This window comes from Myotis yumanensis, unplaced genomic scaffold, assembly GCF_028538775.1.
Source record: "Myotis yumanensis isolate MYYU_CA2020_CCGP unplaced genomic scaffold, mMyoYum1.0.hap1 SCAF_2, whole genome shotgun sequence".
In the NCBI taxonomy this organism is placed as follows: Eukaryota; Metazoa; Chordata; class Mammalia; order Chiroptera; family Vespertilionidae; genus Myotis; species Myotis yumanensis.
The window spans coordinates 115,216,328-115,228,381 of record NW_027223753.1 but is presented as its reverse complement, the minus strand read 5'-3'; the positions used below and the strand labels follow the sequence as shown (position 1 = coordinate 115,228,381).

The 12,054-nt window shown below is 38.7% G+C and overlaps 1 protein-coding gene across 1 annotated transcript in view; it reads right to left on the bottom strand.

The window, feature by feature from the left end:
- MED12L (mediator complex subunit 12L) overlaps positions 1–12,054 on the bottom strand; it is a 423,390-nt gene that overhangs the window by 34,165 nt on the left and 377,171 nt on the right. Inside the window, exons 39-41 of the mRNA XM_070405985.1 lie at positions 4,736–4,825; positions 2,906–3,135; positions 1,129–1,285 (exon numbers count right to left, since the gene is read on the bottom strand). Of these exons, the coding sequence (XP_070262086.1) occupies positions 1,129–1,285; positions 2,906–3,135; positions 4,736–4,825 (477 nt within the window). The remainder of the gene's footprint in view (positions 1–1,128; positions 1,286–2,905; positions 3,136–4,735; positions 4,826–12,054) is intronic.

Sequence of the window (12,054 nt, the reverse complement as noted above, 5' to 3'; positions counted from 1 at the left end):
AAATGAACCCAACTTCATCACCAGAAAAGAAATAATGGTCATCCTGATGCAAAAACAAATCACTTCTCTTTTTCTCTAGGGAATGTGTTGTTAAGGCAAAAAATTACCAGAGGGACATAGTATGCTAATTGGGGTAAAAAGGGAATATTAACTTTTCCAGATTTGCAGCCTTAAAAAACACCAATGTAAGACAGAAGGTAATAAGTAAAGAAATAAATGTAATAACTTTCCTCAGTGATTTGAAACTGTGAAATTTTGAAACAGAGGGAATATAAGCACCAGTCCTTGGTTGAGACATCAAGTTCTGTTCCTGTCCCTCCTGCGGGCAGGTTTATTCCTCACTGACCGTTCACCAGGGAACTAGAGTCCCGTGTTTTGGTGCTTTTCTTTTCTTTCTTAGTAAAACATAAAATGACTGAGCATCTCAAGCTGGACTGCTGGTAAGATGAGAGGGCACTGCACAGACTCACCAGGCAATCTCCAACCCAACAAGGACAGACTCACACATAAGGAGGACCAATGGAACAGGTGAACATAATGCCTATATTTCATAAACGAGGAAGTTAGAAGCAAAAATGTGTCAAGGGGACGAACCCTTTATCTAGGAGACCTAAAATTAATTTCAAATAATTAAAGGATAGCTCTCTGGATTCTAACAGTCAAGATGAAATATTTCTTTGAAATATTCTACTTATTTAATGCCAACTTCATAGTCCAATTAGACCAGAGATACTATAGAATTTTTTTTGGATTACAGACCCCTCTAGAAATATGATAAAAGCTCTAGAAAGCTTTTAAAAAAATACATATAAGGAATTTTGCATTCATTTTGCATGGCCTCTAATTAAATGACTGAGTAAGCTGAGGCTCACCCTACCAATATAATGGCATCGGCTACCTTGAAGCTTAGTGAAAGGGGAAGGATGCTCTACAAAATGTACGCTCCTGCTGTGACCTGGCATATTCACATAGGAAGACTCTGGTCAAGTTGAAACGAAATTATACCACTTTAGTCCTGCTGTCAAATACACAGTGTTCCTTGGAACTTGGCAATTAAAGTCTGAAGTGCCTGTTATTCCTCGTAACTAAGGACCCGCCAGGTACTGACCTCACCTCCCAGCCCCATACCTGGAGGAGCCTCTGCTGCTGTCGCACCTGCGGCTGTCTGGGCCTCATTGGGTCCTGAGGCAGCGGCACTGACGGCAGGTTCGGATGTGTGGGAGTCAGCACTGCATCGACTCCTCCACCCATCAGAGGGCTCTGCTGAAGGGACTGATGATTCAGTCTGGAAAGAACACACAGCTGGTTTCAGGCCCAAGCACACTGCCACATTTTTAATGGGCACTGCTAGCAAGCACATCACACACATTCACAGAGAAACGGCTGTGTTTAATAATTACTTGTACAATTCAAATTCAGTAAAGGTCAGTGGTTAAGATAATCTGGATCCCCAGGGGCAGATGGGATCACTTGAAAAAGAACATGCATGATTAAAAATTGTTAATAGTTTTCAGTAGCAAGTGACATTAACTGAGCATTTATTCTGGAGTAGGCACTGTGGTAAAAGTCTGAACGGTGTTATTTCATTGACTCTTCACAGCGGCCCTCTGAGGTCAGTAGTTTTGTTATCTCCCCTTTAAAAGTGAATAAACAGAGAGCTAGAGAAGTAACATACCAAAGTAATCCAGATAGAAAATGGCACAGGTGGGATTTAAACCCAGAACTTTGGGGCTTTAAAGTTCAAATTCTTGGGCAATGTGCAATGATGCCACTTATTAAAATTGTTTTCCAATTTTTTTTTTATCTTCCCAAATGTGCTACCATCAACCTTGCCCACTTTTCAAATAGTGATTACTTAGGGTTAGCGTGCAACATTGATAATACATGAAGCTAGGCTACTATCTACCGTTGCACAAAATTGTGCATGACACTTAATTCTTCTAGATTAATGCCATCCCTAGAACGTTGTATGATGACTGAAATATTCTATATCTGCGCTGGCCACCAAAACTAGCTACATAATTTTTGAGCCTCGGTGCAAAATAAACTGCAAGGTTTCCTGATCAAAAATTAGAATTTCAAGAAGGTGACAGTAGACTATTGCATCAAATGTGGGTCCTCTAAACACAGTCACCGGTGTGACTGTACTGGTCACACATCTCCGACGCTGGCCCTGCTGGCTACACGTGGCTACTGACCACTTCAAGTGTGACTAGTGTAACTGAGGGACTAAGTTTTAAATTGAACTTTAATTTGTTTAAATTGAAATAGCCATATGTGGCTGCTGGCTACTCTAATGGACAATGAAGTTACATACTATATCTAAGGGATCTGATTAAGCAAGAACTGAGAAGAGGTCTTTCATGACCCTGCTTTGCCAACCATCCCTGACGTGGAAAAGGGAAAAATTAAAATCTAAGAAAAGTCTTGTAGGCACCAGGTACAATGAGTATTGTAATCATAGACTTTATGGCTCTGTTCAAGACATTCTAGTAAGGCATTGCTAACATTAATCAACATTTTTTTTAACTTAGATATTTTTAGCCAAAAAGACCTTTTTTAAAAGAAGGGAAAAGAAAGAACACTAGAACTAATATAGTGGTATCATCTAAATATATTACACCCATCTAAATATAATGGTATATTCTAAATATAGTGGTTTCATCTAAATATATTACACTCATTCTATGGAAGATATGAATCAAATTATAGGAGCCTTTAATAAAATAAACAAGATGGGCCATTACTTATTTTGAATCTCTGGGTACTCCTAAAAATAAGATGACATAATTTAAATTATATATAAATATGCAAGTTCACAAAAACAATATAAGTGCCATGCTCTAGAAGAAACATAACAAAGAGCTGTGTCCACTACTGCAATCATTGTTTCTAGATATGTTACCTCTGGGAGCCAGTCAGAGGCTGCAGGTACTGCGAGGCCTGTTGCTGAATATAGCCACTGGGCGGCTGCTGCATCTGTCTGAGTCTTTCCATCAGCGCAGGGTTGGAATGCGCAACCGGGTAGGTTCTGGAGTTATAGCTGGGGGACAGGACCACACTGCCAGCCTGCTGCTGCGGGGTCTGCTGCAAAGGCATCTGTGTTCCATACATAGTATAGCCTTGGGGCATGGCCTGCAGGCAGGCACAAGAAACAAAGTCAGTGTTTTCATTTACCACCAGCTTTCTTATTGCTAAGCTATATAGGGGTAAACCCAGGAGAAGCCCCCTGAAATTCACTATTCTCAAATGTTTTTATGACTCAAAGTATGAAAGAGATGCCATGAAGGCAGAGAGGCTAATCAGAAAGCTACAGAATGAACTGGTTACATAATGATTTACCAGAAAATACAATTAAAAAAAAAAGAATCCTCATGTGGTTAAGAGATTAGTTTTAAGATCAGTTGCTTGCTTATTCTGAAGGAGAAAGTGCATGTTTCCTTATAGACAAGCATCCATTCCTCTTATGCACAGATGACATCAGTGCTCAACAGACCCAAGCATCAGTAATGCCACTTCAAAACTTACTCAGAAGAGCTGCCCCCATGCTCATGTATATTAAAATAATGGTGTACACTTTCCTAATGTGTGACTTCCCTAAATCTGATGAATGTGCCTGGAGTAACTAACCAGTTATAAAAAAATATCTTACCAGAGTAAGGATGTAATAGATGACTATTCACTACCCTCTAGTCCTGGTTGGACTGAAGCCCAGTTCTGCACTGTACCAGTCATCTGAATACTTCATTTTTCTATGCAATATTAGCATACACATGACTGTTTCTCTAAATTTGACATCTAATGTAAATGAAAAACCTGAGGTTCACTAGATCACTATACTTTATAGAATAGAATGCTGACTAGAGTAGAAGAGGACTGCTGTTCAAATCCTGAAAGGACCATATTTTAAGGTAGTGTAACGGCACTGGTTTGGAAGACAGAATAATGTGTAATGAATTTCCAGCAGGCAGCATGAATGGAACCAGCCTGTAGGGTTCCGTGCCTGTGAAGGCCAACCTCGCTCTCCTTTGAGCTGTGGACAAAGTATGAGCTGTTAGCCCCAACTAGCTGTCTTACCAACATCCCAGCTCCTTATTATGGGAGCGACAGGGTAAAAGTACATGGATGCAGAAAAAACAAAATTATTAGAAAAACAGCTCCAGATTCACATTATATAAAGGCAAGCCTACCACTTGTTGAGCGGCTGCTGTGAACTGGGTGCAGCACGGCAGTTCCTCAGGCTGCCCTAAATACCCAGTGTGCCCTCTCTTTTACAGAGAAGGGAACCAAAACTGAGAGTAATTTGCACATTGTTCCACAGCTAGCAAGTTGCCAAGAATGTTGCCAAGGTCTGATGTCAAGGCCAATTCCCTTCTTATTATACTCTTTGAAACTATCTTTTAATGTGACAAATTCAAGCATGAATGACATCATTTTGTATTATAACATAAGTATTTTGGGACTGTTAAGCATTTAAATACCTACAAAAATCATTAATAGAGGTTTGAATTTATGTTTTAAATTAAAGAATTTCCTAAAATGTGTTCTTTAAATTAATTAATCCTGACATTTGTTCAACAATCACTGGTAATGCAGGAGTAACTAAGTTCGAGACCCATAAAGCAGTTGACACCCTATTTACTCAGTTTCCCACTTCAAATAAAGAGATTAAAAATCCCACTTTTTTGGTTAAAAAAAAAAATCCCCGTAGTATCTATGAAGCCACTGTGGGTACCTGTGCTTGCTGCAGCCCTGGATACTGGGGGAGCTGAGGGGAGGGCCGTGCTTGTGCAGCAAAGAGAGCAGCCTGGTCCCCTGGCTGGCCCTGGAAAACAAAGCCAAGAAGAACTCTTGATCATAACAGCAAGGGCTTGATTTGAGCTCCTGCTTAACAACCCCAACAACCCATGACACCAAATGTCATTATGTGAAAACAGAACTTGCAGATTTCCAAACTGCAGAAAATCTCATTTCTCACCTCTTTCCTATGTGTGTAGAGATTGTTGAACTTACTATGTTTTCCAAAGGAGACTACATTTGCCCCCAAGAGTAGAGCACAGATGTAAATATGAGCCACCACAATCAATGGTCAGCTCATCCGAGAGGCTCATGGCAGTGCTCCTGGGTACCCAGGACACGGCCCTGCTGCAGTGAAAGTCAGGAAGCCCTAACTGTAAGATCAGAAACCCTGTGCCCATAACGAAAAGAGCACATATGGTGAAAGCAAATGCCATATACAAATTTCATAACCTGTTGATAGCTTCTTTCCAGTGGCCTAAAATATGCCTATTTAGCCATGAATTCAATGGATGAATTTGGTATTTCCTCTGACTCCAATAATCAATTAAAATACAATCAATAAAAATGTATAAGTTAACAGCAAATACAATTCTAACCAATTACAATATAAAATAAAACCAATGAACATCTTTCAACAGTTCTCATTTAATACAATTTGGCCTTAGGAAAATAAATATATTTAGAAAAGCAGTATTATTTTATGTTTGGCGTCAGATGCTACTTCATGGAAGCTGCTGTAATAACCACAGGAAGAGGTCTAACTTCCCACCATCCCTATGTCTTTTCAGGACTTACTAATGATAGAGAATGGATTTATCCTAGGATATTTTACTAACTTTTATATAATAGATGTCCTCACTTTTTAAAAGTGCTAAATAACAGTTATATAAAAGATTTTCATGTTCTTAGAAAGTAGTATAGATATTTCTAACAGGGAAAAAGGGATAAACACTTGACTTGAGATTGATTAAACATCTAAAATATGCCAGGGACAGGCTTCTTGCTCTTATTCTCACTTTCCGGCAGGGACTCTGCAGGGAGGGAGCCTCACCCCGTCTTCAGTGAGGAAAAGCTGCGGGCAAGGGGCTTACACTGCTCAGTGATTCACCCAACCAGGCCTAGCCCGGCCATTGTCTGAGCTCAGGTGAGTCTGACTCTGAAGTTCAGGGCTCTTCCATTAGGATGAGATGCTTCTATATGTGATATTAAGGTTGAAAATATTTAAAACCTCATTTGGTGCTTATTATTTAGGGACATATAGCCTCTTAAGCTCACCCAAAAATAACCAAAAGGAGAATCTCTATTGAGACTTATTAAAAATATTGAAATTAAATGTATATACCAGACAGTAAAGCTCTTTCTCTGACCCTGACATGAAATTACTTGGGGCCCTTAAGAGTTTCCGCCTCTTTCAGGTGACTACCCACCCATATGCGGACCAAACATGTGTTTCTGAGAGTCTCTACTGTAATATCTGCATATATTCAACACGAATCTCACTTTCCAAAAAAAGGTACCAGAAAGATGCCCTTAGCCTTTAGCTGATTAATCTAAGTGTGATTATATCTCTAAATGCTTGTCCCAAGTCCCTCTATGAGAACCATGCATGGCAGTGTGGCCATTGGGAGCCCACAGCTATTGCCCCCAAGTATCCCAACGGCATTTGATTTTCCAAGCACTATGCCCATTAAATCAACCAGATCTTTAAATGCCATCATCAAATCAGTGCTCCCTGACAGTGTCATGTGAGGTCCCTGAAACATATTGTTGTGCTTCTTTGTGGGGATATATATATTTATATTTTAATATTTTTACAGAAATGAAGAAAAACGAATTACTTATTTGTGAGTTATAATCTGGAGATCCATGTGTAGTCTACAATACCCAGGCTGTGTTTGGTACGAAGGGAAGCAGACCTGTGTGTGACATCTGCATGCTGATTCCTACACCGGATCTAACTCTTTACTCTTTGCTTTCTGAAAAACTTACAGAACAACCAATGATTTCCATGTGAGGGAAACTAGACTACTGATAAGGTAAGTATCTGAATTACTGGCTACACTCTTACTGACAAATGACAGTTGATATTGTGGAGATTAAAAATAAAAATGATAAACTATTCTACATTAAAAATCACTAAATTAACATTTAAGGAAAAAGCACTAAAACTTCAAGCAAGGAGAAAAGGACCAAAAATTTCAAATCAATTTTTATATTCTAAAATTCATGCATTTTCAGTCAACCAATTTTGTTTAAAGGTCAGCTATTTATTAGTGAACATATTCTGTTCCCTCCCTGAATTATTTTGAAAAAGACCCCATTCTCTTCCACAAAATTGAAATGGCCTCCAACCGTTGTTTTTCCCCCCAGAATAATGCCAGGAATGCATCCTTTCAATTTATAGAAATATTTCAATTTGTTGGGGAAAGAAAGAATAAGACAAGTTCTTTAGTCACTTGGAAGATTTTACAAATGCTCACGGAGGATCATATTGTGAGAACAAGCAAGGCAACTACAGATTAAGATTTAGTACAAGGTTTTTAATGTTGGTGGGGATGGTTTATTGCATTTATTCAAGAAGGGACTAATCACCCAGGGCAGGCCAGACACCAGGTACTAAGTGGGACCATGCCTGGCAAAATGGGACACATGGTCAACTTAGTTATATGTAATTCGTGTTTCATGCATCTGTTCTTTTCAGAAAACTTTCTAAGCTTTATTTTATTTTTACTTAAGCACAAGTTAGTTTACCAAGTGCTTTTCAACTGCCCCCTATTTTTCAGTACCATCTTTTGTTTTGAAAACTCATTTTAAATTTACTCTTTAGCATCTATTATTCTAATCATTTCTTCCTTCTACCTGCATTAATATGTGGATTTCAATTTCCCCGTCTTGATTTATTCTGTTTAACTGAAGTGATCAGAGGCAACAATAACTTAGTATTTTTATGGGTACAAAGGATAGTTCAGGAAGCTGTTTTTGATGAAATGTGTGTATTCAGCCAGGTGCCATATGACTTTGAGCACATTACCGAAAGAGAAAACATACACTTTTGTGCCCTGGCTCCAGCTCCCATCCTCAGGCACCTGGCTTCCTTGTGCTAAGAGAATAAGGCTCAGCTAACTGGGAAATTCTGAATATTACACCGACCCATCTCTATATTGCCACCTGAGGTAAATTCCTACACATATTCTCTCCAGTTTGCTTTCATGTACTTTGCTTTGGGCTTGCCTCTATATGAGAAATATAAAACCATTATATTTTTAAAATTTTCCATTTTCTAAAATCTTCTAAAAAAAAAAGCAGTGCTGCCCAGCTGGCATGGCTCAGTGGTTAAACATCGACCCATGAACCAGGAGGTCATGGTTTGATTCCCAGTCAGGGCACATGCCGGGTTGGGGGCTCAATCCCCAGTGGGGAGTGTGCAGGAGGCAGCCAATCAATGATTCTCTCATCACTGATGTTTCTATCCCTTTCTCTCTGAAATCAATTCAAAAAATAAATAAATAAAAGGCTGTACTGTTCAATATAGATTCATTTTTCTGACCGTTATAAGAACAATTTTCTTCACTGCTTTATTTTTCATTAGACGAGAAGTGTCTGAGCTCAAAGAGATGTTGACTCAAAGGCCTTTTGTATAATTTGAAGTCAATGCATCTATTAAATTAAAATCGATGCTCATACATAATTTTCATCCTTTGGAGCCCTGTTCTCTTCATTAGCAATCGCTCCCTCAGTCAACTGAGCAAATGTGAAGCTCTGTTCCCAAAGGAGAACTGGTCATACAGCCCGCTAGCAGGCAGTAAGCATTATAAGCAGCAGCATTACAGGACCAGGAATGTCCTATCCACTCTACTCACTAGTAATGTAATGATTTTTCTCCCCAATAATGTCTCAGGGTTGCAAGTAGGGAGTTGTACCTAAAAAACCAGATTTTGTGACTTTGTTTTTAAAAATGCTGATTTAGGAATAATAATAAAAGTAATCTAATGAAAACCGGTGGTTAATGTTTTATGAGTCATCTACCAAAAAGGGTTTTGTTTGTGTTATTAGCTTGGCAGGTACTGAGTAAAAGTGCTCAAGACTAAAACACATGGTGTGAACCAGAGGTTATGGTCTTCACCACATACTGGTGTGTTTTGATTTCAGATAATAGAGAAAATTCTATAACTACAAGAGATCCTGTTGACAGTTATGCTTGACTCTCATATGAAGCTTTCACATCAAACATAAATTGGTTAAGAATCAATTAATAGTAAGACTAATTGCTAGAACAAATGGATTCATTCTAAAATAAGGACACTCCATACAATAATAAAGTTTTACAATGTATTCTATTAGCATGTCCATAAATAATGAATATAATGACTGGCAGAGTATATACATTCATTAAATTTCTAATACTGGAGAATATTTTAGGAAAATAAGAATAGTGAAAAGGAAAACAAAGATATATGCACATATTTCTATTAATTTGAATGAATATAAAAATAATAAACCCTTTTGACTTTAAATACATGACAAAATATTTTGTCTAATTCTTTCTTTAAAGTAAAATCAATGACTGATACAAATTGTTTTCTAACTGAATTATATTAGCATCTGAACAATAACCAACCTCCAAAAGTTTTAAATTTGATACATTTTTATTTCAAGTTTTGAAATAAAACCTTCACATGCTCCCTGTACAACACAATGTCAAAAAATTGATAGGAAAACTGATTTTCAGAAAAGTCCAAACTTTCCTTTGCAGAAATAACTTAAAGAAACTGCCTACATAACAAGTGTTTAATAACAGGAATATTTTCAGAGTTCGACTGTGCAGTTAAGGATATTTTCACCAATGTATAGAAAATGTTACCCATTAAATTCGCAGTGAAACAAGTTAACTTACATTCACATCTGAGATGTGTGCTCTTTTTTATTCTAATGCTTCTTGGATTTATGTTGTAAGTTGGCTACCTGATACAGAAACCTATAAGTAATTTAATTCAAAACATGCATTCTTAAGCTAGCCCAGGCAAAGCAGCAAAGGTGAAATCATATGACATGCATGCACAAGATCTATGCTTGAAAAGACATATCCTCCATACTGGAAAGGAAATAGAAATGATGTGTTCTGTTGAAAATTTTGGAATAGCCAGTGAGTGGGATGTGATGAGAAAGGTATGTTTCATAACCACAGTTTTCATTGTCTTGCACTGGCCTATGAGTTAGCATGCCATGCGTCCCTCTGCTACTGATGTGAGTTACCACAGAGAGTGCAAGAGCTCGGGAAAAGACGTGTTCAAAATTGGAACTGAAATGCAGGTGCACAAACTGGTCTATGCTCCCAAGCCAAGGCATGAACATCCACTGTTCCTATACCATACACATATATGATGAAAACCATGAGGCAAGCAAAGGGGAAAACTTTCTGAAATAAATGCCATTAGATTGGACATGGTCAGCACATTCATGAGTTTGTGTTCCCGTCTCAAACATAAACCGAGGGAGTCACAGTGAAATGAAGACTACAGTTATTACCAGCTATAGAAGAACAACCCACTTCTCATTTTGATGTTCACAGAGTAATGCTATAAATGTTTACTTAAAAAAAAGAAAGAAAGAAAAGAGATGACAGCAGGGGTGTTACCATTATGTTGTCAAAGTCTTCCAGAAGGGAGACAGCAGAGTTACAGAAGTCCTACAGAAAGGGGACAGCAAGAAAACGGCAGACAATACAGATAAGATTTTTCAGCCTGGTGATGTGGGTAGCCAAAATACACATGAAATAGTTCATTTTAAAACAATGTTTCAGGGAGTCAAGATTTAAAAACCCAGGACCTACAGAGGTTTTATTAACTTATATAGCAAACGATACCACCATAGTCTGGACACTGAAACGAATATGTTCATCTTATATAATGGAATAGCACAAACTGGAGGTTACATGGCGACGTAAAGAGGTCAAGGAGAGAGCGCACACAGACACTGCCTGTAGCAAAGGGACGTTGGGTCCCCAGCGAATAACAGGGAACCAGCATTCTTCCTGGCCTAGAGCCAGTGGGACAGCTCAGGACATCTGGGTCACATTGAATGGACAAGACATTAAGTGAACAAGTCAGCAGTTCATATATTATTGGACAATGTAATTAGACAGCTCTGACCTCAGTAAATAAAAACCAAAACAGAGCATTGGGTTCACCATGCACTCAATCAACCAAATCAGACAACAAATATTTTTAGTCCCACCAACATTTACACACTAACAGGGAATCTGATTTAGAAAAAGAGAACTAAGTGCTTGGGGGAAATTCCTATTTCTCAGGTAAGTAATTCCCTGGCTTAATCATTTTTTAATAAACAGACTAGAGGCCCGGTGAATGAAATTCATACACTCGGCGGGGGGGGGGGGGGGGGGCTCAGCCCGGCCTGCGCCCTCTTGCAGTCCGGGAGCCCTTGGGGGATGTCTTACTGCCGCAGAGGCGGGAGAGGTTCCTGCCACCACAGCTGTGCTTGCCATTCTGGCTGAGTGGCGCCCCCCCTGAGGGAGTGCATTGACCACCAGGGGGCAGCTCCTGCATTGAGCATCTGCCCCCTGGTGGTCAGTGCACGTCATAGTGACCAGTTGTTCTGCTGTTCGATTGATTTGCATATTAGCCTTTTATTATATAGGATTCTAAGTGATACTTTGTCTGAGATACTAAACATTTTCTGCTCACAGAATTTTAGACATACAAATGAGACAAAGTATTCTCAACACTAATAGAAATAAATATTTTACTATACTAAGGACTAGAAATTACAGGAGGAATTTTCCAAGCAAATAATATTTATTCTCACCATTTTAGGCATAGGCACATACTAGTAATTCATTGCACTTGGACATATGTCTTTAAAATCAACAACCACCTTTGTATTAGTGACCCATTCTCTCACCCTCCATCCCAATCTGCTCCCCTCTCTTATAAAAACCAAGCTGTACACATGATCTTTTAGATCATTCTAGTTGCCTAATCATAATTTCAGCAAATAAAATGAGCACCTTCCTTATTCAAATAAATAGAGAAATGACAGATAATAAGCAATAAGCAAAGCACCCACTTCCCTGGACATGGTTTCCATCCAAGGGGAAAAAAAAGGCTTTAGGACACATTTACTAGTTCAGTGGTGTCTGTCCCCTTATGTTCATTCCTTGTCACAGAGATGTTTATAAATTACACTCTCTGAGTAAATGCATTAAAGATAATTGTCAAGACTCCAGATTGGTTT